Source organism: Haemaphysalis longicornis, unplaced genomic scaffold, assembly GCF_048455015.1.
Source record: "Haemaphysalis longicornis isolate Haplotype H1 unplaced genomic scaffold, Haemaphysalis longicornis Haplotype H1 scaffold_2, whole genome shotgun sequence".
Classification (NCBI taxonomy): Eukaryota; Metazoa; Arthropoda; class Arachnida; order Ixodida; family Ixodidae; genus Haemaphysalis; species Haemaphysalis longicornis.
Genome location: NW_027526295.1, coordinates 248,509,375 through 248,531,882, shown reverse-complemented (window position 1 = coordinate 248,531,882; position 22,508 = coordinate 248,509,375). Strand labels below are relative to the sequence as shown.

General features: G+C 50.0%; 1 protein-coding gene across 4 annotated transcripts in view; it reads left to right on the top strand.

Annotated features, from left to right (window-relative positions):
• LOC144170353 (uncharacterized) overlaps positions 1-22,508 on the top strand; it is a 313,794-nt gene that overhangs the window by 113,108 nt on the left and 178,178 nt on the right. Inside the window, exon 1 of one of the 4 annotated variants that reach the window (XM_077700103.1) lies at positions 7,607-7,740. The exons of 2 other annotated variants lie outside the window; for them this stretch is intronic. Coding sequence is in view for 1 of the 2 variants with exons in the window: in XM_077700100.1 (XP_077556226.1) it covers positions 7,798-7,926 (129 nt within the window). In the remaining variant the exon portion in view is untranslated. Of the gene's footprint in view, positions 1-7,606; positions 7,741-7,778; positions 7,927-22,508 lie in introns of those variants that run through there. One more of the 4 variants, XM_077700100.1, reaches the window with a different exon arrangement.

Sequence of the window (22,508 nt, the reverse complement as noted above, 5' to 3'; positions counted from 1 at the left end):
CTGGTGTCTCCTGCTCCTTCAGGTCGACACTTCGGCGCAGCTGCAATCGATGTGGACGTAGAGAAGAGAAAGTAAAAGTAGAGTTCGTCTGGAAAAGCGCATTATTCGGCGCTGGGCGTGAGCGCACAGGCAGGCGTGCCGGGCAGCTTTTTATTTGTCAGTTGACTGGAGGACGGGATTTTCTACGTCGCCGGCTTCTGAAGAGCCTCGGTGGGTGCACGGTTGACATGTTCGCCGGAGTAAGCGTTTACCCAGTGAGCTTTTTTCTTAGGCCTCGAGGGCTTTATGAAAGCCTTCCCCGCCCTTCCCGTTGTCATCGAGAGCGTCGTCCCGAGAGCATGCCCCTCCCGATCTCCCCTGGAGCGCTGTTGCGGGCTTTGCCGCGTGAAAAAGTCAGCCATCTTCTCCCTCGCGGTTGAAAGTTGATCCCGATGCGCTTTCTCAGCTGTTTAGCAGCATGTCGGTACGGATCTCGCTTGGACGCCCTTTCCCTTTTATTTCTCCGAAGAGGAAAGCAAAAGCGAGGAGTACTTCAAAGCGAATGTTCCGAGTTTGAAGTTGCGTTGGCTGGAGCCAAGCTCGCTGTCAGCAGGACCTTCCCGTATCTTTAAAGGTATCTCTCCCCCTTCCTCCACCACCATCTTCGTCATCCTCACCATCACCCTCATCATCATCGTTGTCGTCGTTGTCCCTGTGCCCTCTGCAGGGCGAAAGCTTTTCGCAAAGGTGCGTGAGGTTTACATAGAGATTAATTGAGGGTTGCACGGATCGCCTACTTCTTGTGACTGCTAGCTACCGGCTGCGCAAAATAGGCTCGAGGTGCACAGCTTTGAGAGTGTTTCCGGGAGTTTTCTGATACGCCGTGACAGCGCTGTAAATCGTGCGAGGGCGAAGCCACGTGTGGGCGTTCGCAGGGCACGTTGTGGCCGATTTTAGTGGCCAGCGCTTCTCCCTGGTTCGTTCCTTCCGGACGAGAAAACGCGGGGCGCCCGCTGGCGCGTGGCGTGTGCGCGCCCTGGCGACTGTGCTGTGCTGGCGGGACGCGATAAAGCGCGGAGCCCGTCCGCAGAGCGCGTTCGGGCGCTCCCAATTAGGCCGCCGCCGTAACGGGTTACCTTGGCGCGTGTGGGTAGCCTTCCCTCTCATTTGAACCTTCCCCGGGTGCTTTGTTTCGTGCAAACCGCGATGGGGGTGGGGGGGTGGGGGTGTGTCCACTCTCGCTACACTAACAAACCACTTCCTCTTTCAGCCGCGCCTTCGCTGTCTATACGATGGGCATGCTTAGTGCCCTACTACTGTGCGTTGTTGTAATTGGTTAAGGAGGATTTTTAAAGCGAAAATTTCTGGGCCCCGCTTGCGTCGCACATCGTAACACCAAAACTCGCTGCAGGAAAGGCAGGGCTTTGCACAATGGCTTTCCACAACATACACAGGATGACGATGAAACGCGAAGCGCCCCCAGAAAAAAAAAAAAAAAAAAAAAGGGGGGGGGTTCCTGTGGTCGGAATCGAACCTAAGTAAATTCAATTCATTTTTTTTTTATTTCAACATCAGTGATGTTTGGGGGCATGGACAAAAAGCCATATAGTGGCTTGACGGGTTCCATGCCCCCTACATGGCATACAGTGAGTGCCACAAAGGGCACGTACGTCTTTGGCAAGGTACATTATTTTTCTTCTCACAACATCGAACTCTCACAAGTAGAGCAGTGACAAAACACGGTCACTACAAAAAAGGAAATCAAGAGTTACAGACCATAAAGAACTACACAATACATGTTTATAACCAGGTAAATACTAGGCATTCTTTAAGTAACCCATGATTACGTAGGTTTTACTTTTAAAAGAAGGGCTAAAGTATAAACAGAAAAAACCGGGAGCACGGAAGCACAAAAACACTCAAAATGTGAAAATAAACAAAATACAGAAAAAGAGGAACAGCAGAATTCTACAAAACAACGCAATCAAAAGAACATGTTCCGCAAATCCTTGAACGAAACAGAAAAAATGTCGACATTTTGTACAAGGTAAAATTCGTTAAGCAAAGATGGTAAACAAAATTTAAGCATTTGTTTTCCGTAGTTGGTACGGCATGTATTCACTTTCCATTGCTCGGGACGACGGATGTTATATGTGTTCACGGTTTTTCGAAGTTGTGCAAGTGTTGCCAGTAGTTTGGTGTTTTTTATTATTTGTGATTTGTAATACCGGAGTAATTTATATCTGTAGAGAGACTTTACATTAATAATTGCGTTATCAAGCTGATGTCTACCCGATTAATTTCCGACACAGACGAAGCAGTTCACGTGTAAAGTGCAAGCATCTACTCATACTCTAAGCTACTTGAACTTCTGAATAAACCGAATTCAAACAAATCAATTCCAAACGCCCACTTGCTCAATTTCGCGCAGATAAAGCTTTGCGTTTCAACCGTCTTCCTCGTTAGATGAAGTGGATTTTTTTTTTTTCTGTCCTGCGCTAGGTTCTGACCGACATTTCGCGCGTCTATTGGGTCGCTTCGACAAAGAATCGCACACGCTCATTCCAGAGCTAGTGTGAAGGGCTCTGTTGCTTAGCTCTTAATATGATGTGGGTATCGTGGGAAAAAATCGTACTGAAATGTGCCGCTAAGATGAACCTACAATTATTCCGAGTTTCATTTATACTTGTAATACGGAATGCGTATGGTCACAGAAAACAGCTGCAACTCTTGTTTTATCGATACCATCCCGAAACAACAAATTGTGAGAATTAATTTAGAATTAATTCAAAGGAAGTTATGTTTATGTGTCTTTATTCGATCAACATAGTAGGTCACCGTACACTCAATATTGTTATGCACAAATACAGCTTCGCTGCTCTTCCACCTTCACACTAGTGGGAAGGCTTTTGAATTTTTAAATTATTTTACCAGGACGTGGTGTGTAGCGGATATTTCTTGCGCCCTACGGAATTTCGGGCGTATACCCCAGGCACTTTTAGTAACTTTATTGGAATGTAAACATAAACAAAGCTGGCGAAGCTTGCACTAAGTCGCGCAATGCTTGAACCATAGTGATGCTGCAGGATTTCTTTCTACGTGAGCACTGAAGGACACTTGACCACGCATTTGTACAGGTTTGACATTGCTTAATTACGTGTTCCGTCGTCGCTTTGCACTGTACTTGTAGTAGTCATCGTCATATGCATCGATATCGTCGTGTTGCCCATGCCAAGCATTACATTCGCGGTAGCGGTTGACGACAGCTGGGGCTTAGGGTCGGCGCGTACGTGCACGGCGCATGCGCTACGTTCCTGGAGTCGCGTCGAGGTTCCGTGAAGCACGTGTTACGCCAGCTGCGGTGGCGTTGTTGGTTGGTAGGCAACGCGAGGCGCTTCTCAGGGTTTTCTCCTTTCTTTTTGCTAAAGCCACTACGCAGCCGGGGTCGCTGGGCGGTCGCCGCGAGGCACGAGCTCACGAGCGCTCGGCATTTTCTTGGTATTTTAGCGCGTTACACGCTATGCCCTACACATTGCGGCCAGCTACAACAATTCCGCTGTTAAAATGTGTTTACTTTTTTTTTTTCGATTAGAAAATCGACATTCTGATTGTGACGTTCCAGCGACACACGGAGGCCGCATCGTTGCAAAAGCACGCCGTCCATATCAGTCTCTGCGTAAACGAGGTATAAAGAGGAAAACAGCAGGAGACGTGATTCGATTGTGCCAACATTATTTTGCGCAAAAGAAACCTTGGCGAGGTTTAAGGCAAAACGCTAGTATGTAGGCCATAGTACCAGCGTTCAATAACATTGCGTTGACGTCGTGAGCAGCTTACGGGAGCGGTGGCCTCGTGCGCGGAAAAAAGAAAATAGGGGGTTGTGGTAGAGGCGTCTCGCGTTGTTAGACCAGAGTCACAACTGAGCACTTCCTGTTTTGTTTTACACTGTTCAACGCTCCTTGATCTTGCTGAAAGCCTTGTGCAGCCACGTGAGTCGTTGAGTTCTGTGCAGACTGTCATCCGCAATAGTCCTGCATGGTGTGCAGTAAAGCTGTCCACCGTTTTCCTGCTGCTTGGAAATATAGTTAGCCGTGAATAGAGTTATGGCAGGGCGGAGAACCGGTCTCGGTACGGTACCCGGTAGGCGACCAGTGCTACTGCGCGTGCGCAGAGGCGGAAAAACTGGTGCGCATACGCACGTGTACCGGGTACCGTACTGGGACCGGTTCTCCGTTCTGCCATCACTCTATCGACTAACTTTTACTCTTACTACGTCTGCCGTGTACTTGTTTACCTCGTTCAACAGAAGATGGCAGGGATTCACGCCATCATTTTTAGGAAAAAAAAAAAAAAAGACTGAAGCTCTAGAAAAATCGGGGCTGTACACTTGCATAATGGCGTGATAAACGCTAGCGATGGCGCGAGCTGCCTTTCGGTGCGCGCATGTAACGGCAGTGGCCTCTTCGTTCACGTAGTTTTTTTTCCTGCCCAGTTTAGTAGTCATGGTTGGCTTGCAACTCATATTCTGGCGCATTTCCACGAAATTGCTGCGGGTCACCTAGGGAACTTTCGGCGGCATAAACGCCGCCGCGTCTCGGCCTTCGTCCCTCGCTTGCTCTTCCGTAATGATTAGGCGACGTCGGCCGGCGCACGCGCGAGTCGGCGGCTGCGGGGCTGATTGCTCATTAGGCAGATTCGCGGTCGTCGCAACGCTAAGAACCTAATGCGAGTGGACCCATTGACGGCTGTGCGTGACTGGCCCGCCTCAGGAGGGAATTCGAGCCGCCTTCTACTGGGTCGCGTTTTTCCATGTGCTAGTGCAGGGTGAGGGATGTATATTGATTGGTTTGTGCATACATTGATGGCGTACAGAGTGCAGTTAATGCAGCGGCGCAATTCTGTCTCCGCACTCCCGGAATGGTGCTTGACGATCGGCGCAAGTGGAAATTTGATGCAGTCGAGGTTTCGGAACGCCCTCCTTGTCGGGAGGGTGCTTTTGAACGAGAAAGAAGGCACCGACCTACCAAAGAATAAAAACAATCTTTTTTTCAGTTTGTAGTACTTGATCGGAGCCTCCTTTCTCGTTCAAATGCACATGGTATTTGGCAAACTTTTTTTTTTTTTTCACCCGCGTACTTTCGAAAACCTTCTTCGCGGTAATTATACAATTTTGTAAGCAGGGTAGTAAAACAATGGTTTGATAGTAGCGTGTGCGAGTGACAAAGATATTTCTCACTTCTTTATGTGCAAGCTGCTTTGCCGCAGTCAATTTAGTTTGCGCTTTTTTATTTGTTGGCGCTGTTGTGGGATGTTCTTTACAATGCCACGGTCTTCCTTGCTGGGTCCACCCGCTGCACTTTTTTTTTGTTTTTGTTTTTTTTCGTGCCCGCTAGGGTCACAGTGGCCCTGGGTTACGACAATAAATTCTGTACCTTATTCCTAGATTTGTATACTTCTCAAGATTGATGATGAAGGGCACGGTTCAATGGGCCACTATCCAAGTGTACCTTCGGAATGCTCAGATGAAAGCGGGTTTAGGTTGCTCGCTTCTTTCCGGCGTTTCACTCCGTTGAAGTATGGGCTTCAGACCTCACCTCGTGCAATGTATTGTTTTATTGACTAGAACTTCTTCGCAAGCACGGGAACAGCTCTCAGGAGTAATCAGTCAAGGATAAAGCGCATAAGGCCGTTAATTTCAGTGTCTAGCGATACTCGTATACGCGCTTAGATTGTTTGCGTTACTCATTACCGCACGTCCTAGTTTAGCACTTAAGTATTTGTTCTTTGACGGTTTTATACCAGCTGATCATCCTTATTCTTCTGCGTATTACCAGCGCTTGCATCTGTTCCCAACGTTGGCGTGAAGCTTCACCCTCGTATTTGCATGCAGCACGACTATTGGTGGTTGGCTGTTCACAGGTGCTTTGTGCGGTTCCGCTACGGAGGCTTTTTTCATTGCTGTGGAGCTGTGCAGATGCGACCTCGGCGGTTATCTCGCTTGTCTTATCTTGCACACTTGCTGCGTCCCCGTTTTCATGACACCACAGTCCGGATCTTGCACCAGTTTTCTTGTTAGTCATTTCTTTGTGCCTTTCGCAGCACCAGTCTTGCATGCCGACAAGGTCGGTGTCGGTGGCTATCAGTGGCACAGTACGTACACGTACTCGCCGGGAACTGAAATTCTTGTTAACGCCTCGCTGTTCAAGCCGCACTGACGTGCCGCTGACGGCCGGGCTGATGACGTGAGAACGTTTTCTCACGTGAAAACATTTTTGGAGAGAGATCGTCAACCATTCCACTTCGTGAAAGTGGGTCCCCGGCGAAGCCGTTTAGCAAGCGCACGGCGCACAGGTCGCACAGAATTTTAAAACACTTTTGTTGCGAACTAATTATGGCATCTAAATTAAATTCAGCCTAATGGCAGAGCCTTCTTTTAAGAAGGTGTTTGTAAAACAACAGTTAGAGCTGTTTTCTGTTTAGCCTTTGTGGTAAAGTTGGCTTGGCTTTAAGGTTTCTCGCCCACATGAAAAATTTACGAAATCCTAGCCATATGGAGATTAGCTGTAAAAAAAAAAAAAAAACTGTGGTAGGAATTACTGTAGCCGGCTGTTTCTTCGGACTCCGAAAATTCGGACTTGCTGGATATTTCGGGCTTTCCCGAGGAACCGCCAGTTGTCCCATAGGAGTAATGACTCACGGATTTTTCGGGCTGCTCTTTTATGTCGGCTATTTTTCGTTCCCCTCCGGGTCCGAAAAATCGGCCGGCTACTGCACTTGAAAAGTAATTACTTCTCACGCTGCTTATATTATACCCGAACGTGCCGCATATTCGGTGCGCTTGTTGGTGCCTGTGGCGACGGATTCAATGCTGTCATGGAAAAACAAAATACAAAAGCTGCACGTAAACGGCGTTAGTACCTCGTAAGGGAACAGCTTGGCAGTGTGATCTGATCCAAAACTGTCCAGTACATGTCGGGAGTCTAATAAACCAGGACATGTCCTCTTGTTACGCGTGCGTGTAACCCTTTGTGAAAAGCTCTAGTAATGTCCCACGAGGATTTTTTTTTTAAATTTGTATTTCCCGCTGAAGCTCGCGCGAGTTCAGGCTCATGCGCGATGGCAAGTTATAATTCGCGTTTTTGGAAGTCATTCGCATTGTCCGCGAAGTCCACGGAGTCCACATGGTGCATTGACGTGTAAAATACCAGTTTGCGTGCCACATCAACTTTGATGTCGCGCACCTGAAGGAGCGGAACATCGTGCATCTTGCGTTAGATTGAGAAATGTAGCTTGCTCTTAATTTTGTTCATGACGCCGGCAATGGAAGCTCTTTCACACATCTTTCAGCGCGCGTTTTTTTTATTTACTTTAGGTTGCAACTTCGCTGACGATAGACACAGTCGCCTTGCTTATGCTTTATAGATCCTTTTTTTTTTTTTTTTGTCTTCATACCAGCTTAGTAGGTTCGGGACTAGGCTGCGCTTGCGCCGTTAGGTCATCCGGACAACTGCGCCAACGAGAAAAACGGCTGCTGCCAGGGCTAAGCCGAAAAAGTATATAAACGCACATATCTTCTCTTCCTTCTCTTCCTTTTCTTTTCTTTGCGGTGTGTTTGCGTGTAGCGTGTTCGTCCGTCCCACCCTCGTCCCAGTCAAGAGCCTCATTCGCCTACAGGCATTGTCTACCTGGTTTTGTCTTTCCGCACGGCTGGACTCCGCTGCCTACGCAAGCCAATTTGCACCGCGGGAAAAGGGACGTGTGGTAAGGCTGAGCCCGCAGGACACCTCGGCCTTGCGAAAGGCGCATGGCACGGTGGCTATGTATGTATACCCACGTGGGCGTGCCGATGCTAGCGGGGACGCGCTAGCTTTGGTTGACCGGCTTCAAGTAATTGGCGAAGTGCTAAGCGGCTCTTCGTCGGCACCGAGGTCGTCGCCTTGCCACAAGGTGTCTTCCTCCCGTATTTCTGATTTTTTTTTTGTCGCAACAAGTGCTGGGTATTACGTAATGGAGTAGCCAAGCAGCTGTGCGGTCGGTTGTGTCACTCAAGATTAAATGGAATCTGCGGCGACGTTACGGTCAGGTATGGGGTGAGCGGCTTGTTGTCGACGTGTTTCTCTTGCACCGCGACGTACCGAGCCTTGTTTGGGAATCAGGCTACTTGCCTTATAAGCTGCCCCAGCTAAAGGAAAGTTTTAATGCCTTCAACGCGCTGTCTCAAGTTTGCGCGTGTGCCGGGCATAAAGCTGAAGTGTTCTAATTGGAGGAATACGCACTTGTATGATTGCTGAAACCAACTGTCGTCCGTATTTGTTTGTATCTTTTGCATGAAGGAACATCTGTGGCACGTTACACGTTATGGTACGGGACAGCTGAACAGCGAACTATTCCGCCCTGTCACGTATATCCGCACTAACGACTGGTTAGTCCTGCAAGAGGGAGAAAGGTTGGTTGGTGCATATGAGGGTGGTTAGCAATGACAGCGATATTCCCTCGTCCTTCTTGATGTGTCCTTTCGTTTCTATGATACATTGTGATAAAGGTTCTGCTCCTGCTATTGCGATGCAGCACTGTTTACCGCCGTCACCGCGTGGGCATAAACAGCATACTGGAGTAAGCAATTTCACGTTACTAGCATTCCGACTGAATTCTTCGTCGCGCTAGCAGCTCACAAACGGCAAACCGGGCAGTGCGCGATGTTTCGAGCGCTAATTCGAGCGCCAGGCGCGCCGATGCCTGCTTGCGTGTTTTCTGCTCCCCCATCACTTATTAAGCGAGTGTCATCGACCCAGATTTCGCGGCGTTCCTTGCGGCTTTCGCGTTTGTTGTGTTCCCTCCCGTCGGCGGAACGCGTTGCCGGCGACGACGGCCCCATTGCAGGGACAAAACAGCGTTGTGGGCCCGGTGTTTTGTGCGAGTACATTGCTTCTCATGCGGGGCTCGCGTGTCGCGCTTGTCACTCAGCTTTGTCACGCTACGATAACTATTGAGTACCTTTCGCTGCGGTTCTTGACGTGCATGCTCGTCGCGCTTGAGGAGACGTGTGATGTGTGTGCGGAGGGCTCGCCGAAAGGATACGCCGGGATTTTGGGCTGTTTAGCTTTGTGTGATGCTTGTTTGCATGAACGGCGGAGATGAGAGACTCGAGCCGTAGTTAGCCAGTTAACGATACGCTTCGTTACGGCGCCGTAAATTTTAATGCGCAAGCATTCTCTGCCGAGAACCCCACGAGTGTAACGTCGGGCATCTGGACAAGAAGGCGTAGGTAGCGAAATTCACTCATTAGAGGTTACTGCTCGAAATAAAATTTAAAAACTAAGGGGTACAAAAATTACCGAATATAAAATACTAATATGCGCTACCGAAATAAAAAAAAAAAACCTATTGGGTGGCCATTGCACAACGAACGCGGACATAAAATAAAATAAAAAAAGCATCACACCAAAAAAAGGAAAATAAAAAAGTATGAGAAAGCACCAACCGGGTAACGCTTTGCATCCGCGCAAAAAAGTACAATCGCAAGTAAACAATTCCAATGGTGTAAATGTGGATTATTGATCTAAGAAAAAAACCCAAACGGATAGAACCGGCGTAGCTAGGAATGCTTACGCAATAGAGAAGAATTTCTAAAATTTCCGCACTTTTTTTTTTTGTAGACCGTTGCCGTTGGCGTCTCTCACGTCGTATTCGTTACGTGTCCTATACTGGTTTTAACATCGCATTTTTTTTTTTTTTTTTTTTTGCCGCGTGCTTCGCAGTTAACACTTTTTTAGCGAGAAGAAAGGTGGCCTGGGCAATATTCAACGATCTGCCCAAACCTGTTAACGCTTTTAAAGCCTTTAAAACACTGTGATGTCATCCCTTCATGCGCCCGGTCTTACATGCAGATAGTGCTCTATGACGGCGAAATTTTGTGTGTGTGTGAGAGAGAAAAAGCCTGGATGCCATAAATGGTGTTTCTTCATGGCCGCTTGAATTACTGTGGTGACATTATAGGATTGTTGAGTAGATATAGAAATCGGCCATTTCTAGATCTTGGGATTCCCTTTATTTATACTCTTTGGGTGGCAGATGATGTCCCTTAGGATTTTGGAGCCGACGTCAACAGTTTGCGGTAAGGCGCGTGTACATTTTACATAATGCGTTCGTTCTTGATCCTGTAGTGCGATGCAAAGGGCTATTATTGCACTTTAAGTAATCTGTTAGTTAACGTTTTGGTGCTCGAAATCATTGCAGAGGGCATTTTTCTGTCTTTACTCTTCAACAGAATGACGAACGACTCGTCTCCTTGCATAACGGTCAGCGCAATCGTAAGCGTGCGGTGTCGGGTATACCTCCGCGATAAAATAACCGCGTCAGTGACGAAACTTGGTAGTTAATTTGCGGACGCATCTGCCCGCAATCCCTGGCGAACTATGACTTTAATGACGGGGGCCGGGATTGCCCGCTATTACGGCGCGGTAATTGACAATTTCGTCAGCCGGGGTTCGAGTCTGCGGGGCTGGCGTGCGTGAGCGGTGAATGGCCTTGGGTGTACGTGTGTCGACCCCCCGACGCAGTGACGGCTCGGTGGTCAGCCCGGACGCGTGTCTTTTTCGACCGATGAGCGGGGGCCACTGCGCGTTCATCTTTTATTCATTGGCGCCGCTCCGCACGCCTTTTGAATTTCGCTGTCGTCGCCGCCTCGCACGTTCGCAAGCCTGAGTCGGAAACGCAGCAGCCGGCGGCGGCGGCGCTGTTTTTATACAGCGTGGTCGCTGTGCGCGCTCGACATTTCGTTCCCCGCTTATGTGTTCGTAGACGCGGCTCGGGAGAGATTTATTCCGGCCAAAAGTGGACATGACAGCTGGGCGTGCGTTTGAACGCGCTGCCCTCTTTGGATTCCCCGCTGCCGACGGAGCGCCGCGTCGCGTTGTCGTGGAAGGTCGACACGGCGGCGTCTTGTTCGTCTCTTTTACTCGTGCGTTGGGTGGTGCATTCGTGTTGTATCTTTGCTGAAGTGGTGGCTAAAGCAATGCGGTGTCATTTGGCTTCAGCTGCACTCAAGGAGGCGTTATTTCTGATAACTATTTCTGATGTATTTATGCGCGCCTGTCTCTGAGGACATCCGTGATTTTCCGGTTTATTTCGCTCTTGGCATTTGCGACGAAGAAAGCGGCGGGACACGATTATGCGCGTTTGAATTGGACATATTGTTTTACTACGTTCAGGGTCGGCTTTTATTGTCTGTGTCTATGGAGGGGGGGGGGGGTAATCATATTTGTAAGTATATCCAGTGTCATTTTGAGTACTCGGACGTTGAACTGATGTGGTCATCACTGCTGGCTAATCGGATCCGATTTTATGACCCCACTATAGTATTACTGACGCCCTATAAAGTGAATGCATTGGAGAAACCGTAAGATTGGTCATCATGGAACCGATCCATCACCACCATTATCTTTTTATCTTCATTCGGAGTTATTTTCTTCCGGGTGATTTTCCTTTGAAGCCGCCTTTTTTAGCACTGATCTTATTCTGCGCTGGTGTTTTCCGTCAAAGCTTCTTTTCTGCACCGGTCGTACTACAAACAACCTTGGTCGTTCTTCGGCACTGATCGTGCCCCCACGGTTCATGCTTCCCCGCAGTGACGCCTCCTTACAGCGGTAAGCCCCCGGCACGGCACGGATGCTTCACCGCACGTACGCTTTTCTCCGGGGATGCTTCTCTGCAAGGCTGCTGCAAAAGGCTGCTTGGAGCGTCGGCGGCGACCGGAACGGCTCCCGCAACCGCTCCCTCCGTCGCGCTGTTCGCTTGCTCTGCACAGCCCGAGCAAGCTTCAGTTCTCCACCCGCCGCGGTGGTTCAGTGGCTAAGGCTTTGTGCTGCTGAGCACGAGGACTCGGGTTCGATTCTTAGCCGTGGCGGCTGCTTTTCTGATGGAGGTGAAAAGCAAAAACGCCCGTGTGTTCGAGATTTCGGCGCACGTTAAAGATCCCCAGATGACCAAAATTAGTCCGGAGCCCTCCAGTACGGCGCACCTCATCGCCTGTGTAGCGTCGGCACGTTAAACTCCACAATCAATCAGTTCTGTCGATCATCGTTTAATCTACAGCACCAAATAAAACGTTTGACACGACCCCCTGCGGTGGCTCAATATATAAAACGTTTTGGTTACACCAGTACGAGGTTCTGGGTTCGACTCAACCCCGGTAACCGTTTTTCTGATGGGATGCGAAAAACTAAAACGCTTCGTTTGTCGATATTTCGGTGCACGTTTAGGATCCCCGCGTGGTGTAAATTAATCCGTAGCCCGCATTTGCCGCTCGGCAGTAGGCAGATGCAACTTCGACAAGTAAAACCGGTATTTTATCTGTGTAATAGCGTGGCCAATGGTTCCGTGCGTGCACAGACGACAAATATTCAGCAAGAATCGGGTGACTTCAGCCCGACGTGGTTTTCAATGTTTCAATTTGAATCGGGTGACGCCTCGAGTTCTCGACATTTCTTCCGATTTTGACAACGCACGGCCTGACTGGAATGAGCGCTGCTAAATTATTATATTAAAAGTGTCTCGTGGAAGTGATGCCGCATCCTTGGCGCAACGTCAAATTTCGGTTTCTTCCAGCCAATTCGTATATGGTGATCAGGGAGGTCGCCCACTGATATGAGACTGTGAGGGGAATGACTGGAGAGGCTGCCGCACTGCCGTCGTCGTTCTTAATTATGTTGCTTAATTACATGATGTTCGTGCTAAATTTGGCCTTTTTTTTCTTTTCCGCCGTCGCCCTTCTTAAATAAACCCAAGTTGTATGCTGTCATCATGTCCCTTTAACATCAAAAGGTGGCCTTCCTTCAAGAATGTTTCATGCTGCGCTTCTACTTTTATATATTTTCATTATTACTCAACCGTGGTGGCGTCCCAGGCAATGCTTAATTGCTTTCATTGAGCGTGCAGCGGGGCGTGCTCATCACGCCCTTGCTTGTGCACTCTGCTGCTTCTGCGCCTGCGCGTCTCCTCAATAGCTGCGTGTGCCGCCCTTCCGAGAACACACCCCAAACGCCGCCGAAACTTCTTTTTTTTAATCGTCACTCGGTTCTGCTAAAGAGACAGGTCAGGCGTGCTGCCCTCACTGAATTCCTCGTCTGGCTAGTTCGGTGCACTATTGGCAACTTAACTCGCGAAGAGGCGCGCATGTTCCTTTCCCGAGGGCCATCGATCATTTGCCGTTCTTAATCAGTTCGTGCACCAGCTGGTATTATAGCGTATAGCCAGTAGGCAGCGTTGATCGCGCGGTGTAACGGAGACTGCCAGTAATATGCTCCGCTCGCACAGGAGAGGCAGTCAGGGCGTTCTGCTTTGTTTAGTTCACCTGACAGTTGTGCCCCTCGCTTATATACTGCCTTGCACGCAACTGCGCAACTAAACGCCGTGGGAGGGCTCGCGCTTTCGTAATTACGTCGAATTCGTAGGGGCGCCCTCCGAGAGGTGCTCAACGCCGGAGCGGTGGGAATGGAAGGAAGGGCGCGTGCGCCACCTGCGGGTAGCTTGCCCTCGAGGGTGGGATTCTTTGCCGAACGTGGTTGGAAGTGGCAGGCGCGCCGTGTGCCGTGTTTGTACGGGCAGGTGTCACCGCCTGTCTCGCGCGCAAGCACCGGCGACGGCGTGGGAATAAGCCGTAGTGACGGCTGTCGAGGGGTATACTAATACCGAAGCTTGATCGAGCTGTCAGCAACCAGCTGAGAGCGAATGCTTGATGTTCTGGTTGCCGCTTTTTTTCCCCATTTTTTTAAGTGCGAATGCACTTTATAAGCGACCCCAAACCATCCACCGCCGGCGGCGGCGGCGGCGGCGTCGGCGTCCGCAGTGCTCCTCTATATTTAAAAAAGAAACAGCATCCGGCGCCAGGTTTCGATCCGAGGACTTTGCGGCCGCAGCGCGACGCGCTACCGACTAAGCCACGGACGCCACGCTGATATCAGTGTGAGTAACGCGCGTTATATCTTTAACGCATTCAAAGTTCAAACTACGTCGTCAGCGGCGTGCGTTGGCGACTCAGCGGCGTTATAGCGGCTTGATAACTGCGTTGTGTACACGTGATACTACAAACCCGATGGAAGAGATGGAAGAGAAGGCGGCGAGGCGGTGGGCTGCGGGGGCCGAGCGCAAGCGCCGCAAGCGGGCCGACAACCGTGCATTCGCACTTTCACATTCTCCCCCTCGGGGAAATGCGGGGGAATTTTTTTCGTACATACACCTGCGTTGGCTGTGTTCTCTCTGACGCTCTTCCGTATGCCACCGCCACAACTCCTCCCTCTCACCCTTCTCACCCAAAATCGAGAATTAGGAGGCGCGCACAAGTTATCAGAAAAGTTGTGCAATGTGAGTGAACCAGGTAGTCGGCGTCTACCTGGTCGCAAGGTACCGGAGGCAAGCACATCCGTGTGCGCAGTTCTTCACCAGGACAAAAATTAAAAAAAAATAAACCACCTCTTCAACCTTACCTCCCTCTCCCGTTCTTCCTTGTTGTGCGCCATGTTCCATCAGCAACGGTCTTTACGCTGAAGTCACTTCACAATTCATACCTATATATGCTTACGAAGCTTTCAATTTTGTTGCTCTAAAAGTGAGTGGCTATGTTCAGCAGGTCCGTGTGGGCTCAGACAACTATTTCTTACACCGTGGTTCAGAGTCACTTCGCATACCATCGTGTCGTCTCTTTTTTTGTACGGAAGCGCTTGTAATTTACCGCACTGGATTTATCTGATGTTGTGTTAAGCCTCAGCAACATCGTCGCGGTTACCAAGTAATGGTACGCTGGTTGCTGAGGGGCCAGCTCAACCATGGCGGTGGGAGCGGAGGGACGGGAATGCGTCAGCCGTGCGGCTACGTAACGAAGAGGAGGAAAAGGCACATTGGGAAAGAGGTAATGCTTTCACGGCCACGTCTTCAGCCACACAACCATAGATGTACTCATACAACTCGAATCAGACTCTCCCGTCAGTCGCTTGTACACGGATGTGTGTATCGGAAAACGCTTTATGAAGCGGCTAATCAACTCAATAATTTTAATCGATCGATCGATAAATCAATCAACAAATTAATCGATCAAGTTACTTACAGCGCCAGCACTAGGACGGTCGACCACACGCTCAGTGTGAAGCCTGGCAAAAAGCCACATACTCGCCGTTGTGTAGTACCTTATAAAAGCGGGAAAGTGTGTTTGTTGCTTTCGCACTAAATTCCATGGTTGGGAGAGCCCAACCGTCTTTCGTTTTTATTTCTCGTTGCGGCAGCTGCGAGAACCGTCACTGCACTCCAAATACCCGATCCGCAACTTTGTGCACGCTCGGCGGGCTCGGCCGGCGTCAATAGCAGCCGCGTACATCCCCCTGGGACGTGTTAAACCGTCTCCCTCAATAAACGTGAGCCTGACCTTCACACTAATCGGGCTGGACGTTTACTCCGAATACATTTGTTTCCTTTGTTCATTTCCCTGTATCAAGGCCTACGATGCGGGAAGCTATTAGCTGGCACTTGTATCCCGTAATCCTGCATCATTTTTAGCGCCGACGGGCCCTCCCATCCCGTCTGCTGCACGAAAAAAAAAAAAATAAAAAAAAAAAGCAAACAGGCCACGGGGGCAGCACGTGCGATTGCCACCTTGGCCTGCCGTTGGCGTCCCGTAATCTCGCAATGCGCTCCCGCCGTATGTGAGCGCTGCTATACGTGCGGAAAGCGGGCAGACAGCGCCCGGGAGCCGGTGCGTGTGTGTGTGCTAGGGATCAGGGGCCGCCTGGGGAGATGGCAGGAGAAAGGCCTGCGGCGGGGGGAAAAGGGACTTCCGAAACCGGGTGGTCCAGAGCCATGGGGAACGAAAGATACCCGGGTCGGTTGGAGGGCGTCTGGCGCCGGAATGAACGGCCCGTAATATCGGCCACACAGTCTTGCGGCCGTGGCTGGGAACGGTGTAGAGGCAGAGAAGGGTAGAGGCGACATTTTTTTGTTGTTGTTTAATTGTCGCCTTTTACTTACAAAGTGCGGTCCTTGGCAGGGGGCTGTGTTCGCTTCGGCGAGCTCGGTTCCACTTCTCTCCGGCTCGTGGCTCGACGAGGGCGGCTGCGTTCGGGGAACCGCGGGTCGAGCGCGCCCGTGGCTCGGCGCTCTCGTCGTCCTCGGTGTCCAACTGGCCGGAAAGAACGCTCGCTGTTCTCCTTCAGCGGCTTTCGCGCTCCGTCGCCCCTGTCCGCGAGCGGTGTCCTTTTCTGCAGCGGAGATTCTCCTCCTGCGACCGACGCTTGGTTGGAGGGCGGCGCCCCGTTATCTGTCCTTCTTTCCTTGTTTTTTCTTCTTCTTCTGCGTGGGATACTCCGAGTTGTGGCACAGTGGGCAGTCTGAAGACGCCACCAAGATTTCCTTTTACTTCGTTCTAAGCTTGGGAGTTTACTTCGTTGTTTGTACAAGTGTTCCGGTAGTTTTCCCATACGAAGTTTGAGGAGGGGTGTGCTTAGATGTCCGGCCTTCCAGCTTGGTGTCTGAAACTTCGCGCGTGAAATTTATGCGATAGTGTCTGAAACGCCCGCCGGCCGCTTCTCGCTTACTGGTATGGTTTCACCGATCAACTTGGTTTTTTTTTTCTTATTGTAAACTAGGAAAACACTGTTCGGGCTCTATAGCCCGTGTTCGCTGTTCGACAAATGCGGCTTCGGGACGCCAGCTCGCATCCATAATGCACAGAGCGCCCGAAGCACTTTGTGGAAGCGCGCTTCCCGACCGACCTTGCCTGGCAACGCGCGCTTCTTTATTGCGGTCCCGCATAAACATGTAAGTGCGTCGTTCAGCTCTGCTCTGCGACTCTGAAATTTAGAGAACTAGACAAACAACTCTCGCTGGTGTAGAGTTTTCGGGCTCCATACAGGCACGTCCCAGATGTTTTCAAAAGTTTCAAGGGCACTTCAGTTTTGTTTCTTCTCTACTTCTCCCCCCACCATTTTCTTTCTATCACAAAGTGCGTTTGCTTGACTTTAAACGCCCCTTTTCTTACGTTATGTGACATGGAAGTGTTTCCAATTCTATGCAATGGTGCACGCCAAGTGGGCTGTTCTAGCCTGTTCTTATGAAGCGCGCGAACAAAACATTTTCTGTTCATTGTTTAGTTGCACTTTGTGTAAAATAGCACTTCTGATACTTGTTTTCTTGCTATACTTGTTTAGCGTCTTTTGTATTGCACGTTTCGCTATAAGAAACCAAAATTTATGGAAGATTTATCGAAATCTCTGAGCAAACATAAATCATGCACAGAAGGCGTATAGATAGGTCCTGTGGGAGTCGTACCGATGCGTTCCTATGTTTCGTTGTGTGCAAGATTTAAACATGTGGGTGCATATTAAAAAAAAAAAAGAAACGTTGCTATGCTTTATATGATCCACGATGTTGGACTTGGGCCGGCGTGCTCGCTTGGCGAGGCCGGTTTCGAATGTTCGTACATAGGTTATACGCACGTATCTTGTGGGCCTCTGCAGGAGGATCGGCTTGCGGTTTGCTTTCCTACAGCTGTAGCCGCTTATATGCGTGATTTCTGTCTTCGCTCGTCCGCGCGAGCTGTTGTCATCATCATCATCATCAACCACAACAGCCGACTTAGGTCCAATGCAGACCGAAGGCCTCTCCCACTGACCTTCAAAAGCTCCTGCCCTGCGCTGCTCGAGTCCATTCTTTACCCCCCAAATTTCCTTATTGCGTCCCTCCGTCGAGTTATTGGCCTTCCTTTTCTTCTAGATTAGTCTCTCGGTATCACTCTGCTACCTTGGTGTTCCAGCGGTATAGTCGTTTCGTCCCACTATGTGGACAGCCCAAGTACATTTTTAAGTGCAGAGCACTTTATGGGCTCGCCTTGTCGTCTTAGCTCGTTAACAGTCGATGCGACTGCCGGAATCAGGCGGTGCAGCGAGATAACGGACCCAAGTACATACAGCCTTCTGTCCCTGCGTCAGGGTGTCATGCTGAGGCTTCGAAAACATGCGGTTTAAATAGTCATAACCGTTCGAACCTCGTGAGCCGCTGGCGCTTGTCACACATCTCCCCGTTATTTAGCGCAAAGAAAACTGCAGGTACATTTCAGGCAAAATCTGTGCATATAACCGGAAGCCCCCGCGTTCGTTTAGTCAGGAACGCTCGTTGGGTTGCTACGATAGTAAACGAAAAAAGCGGTCGCGCAAGAAAGAAATTTCGCGTTCGAAATGAAATGCCGCAGAAAGGCTCAGGCCGCGCAAGAAAAAAATTGCGCGTTCGTAATGTCGCGAAACATCTCCAGCATACGAAATTAAAGCAAGCGCAAAAAGAACAGAACTCCCGCTGACGCAGTTTCAGGCGGGGGGCGCACGAGCACTGCGAAGGCGGGAAATTTGAAATGCAGCAGTGAGCGGATAACGGTGCTGCAGCCCATTATGGCGAATAACTGCTCTGCACTTCCGACAGCTTTCACATTGAGTGGAATGGCCTTAATTTTTTCCTTATTTCAACTATGATATATCTACTCTAGTTTGTTTTCTGATTCAAGAAGCTCGCTCCCTGTCCCTAAGTGTTACTCCTATTATTATTCATGTTACTCCTATTATTATTCATTCCATGGCCCGTTGGGACGATGTTTGCTTTCCAGTTGTGTGGTAAGGTGCCAAGTTTCCGCTCCATATGTCATCACCGGCGGGACGCATTGGTTGTATATCCTTCTTTTCAGTGATAGAGGAAGCTTACTTTTCATTATTTTGGAGTGCTTGCCCTGTGCACCCCAATCCATGCCTATTCTAAGCCGGATTTCTCTCTCGTGGTTGGGGTCAACACTGGCAGCCTGTCCGAAATATAGTTATATTCTTCTACCTGTCCTAGCGTTTCATTACATATCTGAAGAGGGCGCTTTCGGCATGTTTATTCATAATTACGTTATAATTATTCATAGTTTTCAGCCCCACGGCCGTGTTTTCTGTTTGTGGTTCCTCAAGCATTTTTGCGGATGTTCCAGACACACTTAGCTAGATAATGTCGTCTGCATTCCTCAAATGGCTCAAGTATTTTCCGTTTATCCTTAGTCCGGCGTTGTCCCAGTCAAGCTTCTTCCAGGCACGCTGCGAACAGTTCTGGCGGGATGGTATCTCCCTGTCACACTCCCTTTCTGATCGAAATCCCCAAATTTAAGAGTGCCCTTCCAACATCGGAAGCTCGCGCTTCCAGATCGCTGTATACATATCCCACCTTACAAGAATGGACTCGACAGGCTTTTCCTACGCAGCACGTCGGAGGCGCGCCCCGTGAGAGCCAGCTCCGATTTCATCGCGGTGCTCCGCATCCTCCGTTCTGCACCGTAATCAGATCGAGTGTGCCCGTGGCGTGCGTGCCTTGCGTGCGGCATACGCTCTCCGCCTTGGCCCCTTCACCCTCTCTCCGTGCTCCCCTCCGACTCCGTCGTCATCCCACCCTTTCGCGCAGGGCCGGGGCGCTAATCCTCTCCGGTCGGAGGTGTCCGATGTCTCGAGAGTACTCGGTGACGGGGATTTTCCAGTAGTCGGCTTATGGGGATTCCGTCGCGCTCTACCCCTGACACTCCCGTGGTTTGCGGCCGCTGTAACTCTGTTACGGCTGTTGCAAATTGGCTTTGCTCCCGTTGATCCGTGGATCACGGACGCGCTCTTCCGCCGGTCCGCGGACCGTACCAGACGGCGCGGTCAATTAAGCAAGGCTCGAGTGCGGAAAATAAGGACTCTGACCTGCTGTCCAGTGCTCCATACCTTTCTGAACGAAGTCGTTTCGTCGAAGATTCGTGCTCATGGAAGAACACGTAGCGTCTGTCGCTTTCTCTGTTTCGAATGCGCTTAAAGGAGCCTTGAGGACAAAACACAACTTCGGTTCATTCGAAACATGGCCCCGATAGAATCATACTGACACCACTGTTAACGCACACTTCGCTCGAATAAGCTACATAACTAGGAAAAAATGGAATGCCCATGCGACCCACTAGCTCATTTCCCGCAACAGAACCTATGATGTTAAATGGGTCCAGCTGTGCGATTGGCTGAGGACGGGAAAAGCAAACGCAAATTAGGCATGGCTTATAGGCTTTCCGAACGAACTATTTGCGCTTAAGTGTAATGCATATTCATTTTTCAGCAGTAAGAACGGTGCGGTAAATAATGAAAGTTACAAAAACGCACGTAAGCATAGATACCAATGCGCACTGCTGTTGGTATTAGGCGCACTATGCTTGTTTTAGCTGCACAGCACTCCGCCGCTTTGAAGTTGTTTTACAGGACGCTGGAAGATTGGCGTAAGCGGCGTTGTCTTACATGACCCTACTTGTCGAGGATACCCCAGGTTTCACGAGTCGATCACTTTTTACCGTAACAAAAACAAGCCAGGTGCAAATACGCTCAAATACAAAGCACGGCGGACAACGGTTCGTGGATGACTATTGCAGCGCCATCTGGGAGGGCTGACGGACAGCAAGGCCGCAAACCCGAATGACGCAGTGGAAGTTCGCTTGAATACACGCGCTTCTGGCGTCATTGCTGACATTACGAAAACCCACGATTTGACGCGAGAATCAATATTTTAACTTAAATTGATCAATTTCTCGGTGAACACGGCAGCATTTGCTGCCGGACAAGCGCTGTGGGCACTATAAAACGCGAAGTCTTTCGAATAAAACAAACTCGTATTCTGTCTTCATGGCTCCTTTAAGCTACAAAAATAGGTTGTTTTGCCGCACGAGCGGCGCCGCAGCTGCAAATTCGCAGGCGAATTCGCATCATGTAGAACGGCCTTCACTCGTGTGAACTGGAGTTGTGGCCCTAATGGGTAGTGACTAGAGCTTTCCTGGGAGTGGTTTTGCGAATTGCAGCTTCCCGTTTCTGTGGTGTCCAACCCACGTTCGTTTTGTCCGTCTTAATCGGCTTACGGCGATAATTTGTGCCCTTTCGGAGGGCAGTCAATCGCTCGAATGAGTCTTTAATCATGCAGATCTCAATTTGAGTGCCTTGCTTTGGCCTGCAACAAGATTTAGGCAAACCATCCTGAAGTTGGAGGCGTTCTTATTATCGCCATCCACACTCGCAGCTCTTTTCTCGTGGTTCTTATATTTGGCCTTAGAAATTGGCTGTACGAACGGCTTGAAGCGTGGATACTTATGTGTTGTCACCATGAAAACTACAGAACTCGGAAATGCCAAGCTTTAGAGTCGTTTCTGTACAGCATTGTATTTCGTGAAGTCGCATTGTGTACACGCCCTCCTTCCCGGGAGAATCCCACGTGAATTGCTAAAGACAGTGTAGTGGAGGCACCACCATGTGCATTTAGCACCGCTATCACCATCCGCATCATTTCACTATCATCATCAGCGGTACCTGGCTAACGTCAGGAGGCAACGCGAGAGAACATCGAACACGACCGAGCGCCTGGGCGGTAGCATGCCATCGCCGCTCCCCAGTTCCGGCCAGGCTTACGCACTCGAATAAATGTAGGAGGCCACCGCTCACCGAGTCCACGGCTCCTTTCCTACAGCGGCATATTGAGGGCCACTCCGCGAACACTTGGGCAGCCACACCGCCGTTCGGGAGCGCACCGCAGCGAGCGCCGAACACGGGCTGAACAAGACCGGCAGAAGAGGAGCCTTGCTCGAAGCCCGCGTTCAAGATTACAAACGTCACTATCACATTTTAAAAATATTTACCCTTATCAAACATGCGGTGAGTGAGAAAGAAAAGGGGAAGGGGATTCCTGTGCAATTTTCATCGAGCATGTGCGATAGCCATCGGCTGCCACGATCAATCATCTTCACTCGCTCATTCTCACGCGCTCGCCTTGTAAGTGTTTCAGGAAACCGCTCAGGAGCGTAAGAGCGGGATTTTGCGCGTTTCTCTACGCTTAACTTGTTTATGTGGTTTTTGGATCCGGCTGTGTAGTTTCGTACCCGCGATTGAGGCGTTTATTTTGAGCAACAGCTGGCATTTTGGCTACCACATCAAAAATCGCTTGGTTAATTGCGTATGGCTACGGAAGCAGGCCATATCAGCCCGCGATATTCAAGGTTCAAGTTTTTCTCCAACCTCGACTGAAATAAAAAGAAGCAAACAAGTGCCATTCCTCTCTTTGAAGGTGGATGACGAGCGGAGCTGTTTGTGGGTTATCGTTTGGCCACAAACTCCCGCTTCAACCGCGCCGTCGCACCGGGGAAGCTTTCGGAGGGACTGTAACCACGCCGACGGCTCGCGTTTTCTGCGTCGCGACACTCGGGGTCCGGACGGGCGTCGCGCTTACGCTTCGCGTCAGCAGCCCGATTGTCGTCAGTGGCCTCCTTCCGCCGTGTTCGAGGGTACGAGTTGTCTTCACTGCGCAACGCACGCTGTGGGAGAGCCAGCTTCAAAAACCAAGCTACAGCAACCTCCTTAAAGTCGGCTTCTCTGCTAAACACAAATGCATTGCTGGGAAGACGTTTTTGAAGGCAATATACGTCTTATATTAAAACATGAAGCGCCGGAGGCGAACAGGTGGCTGAATGGATA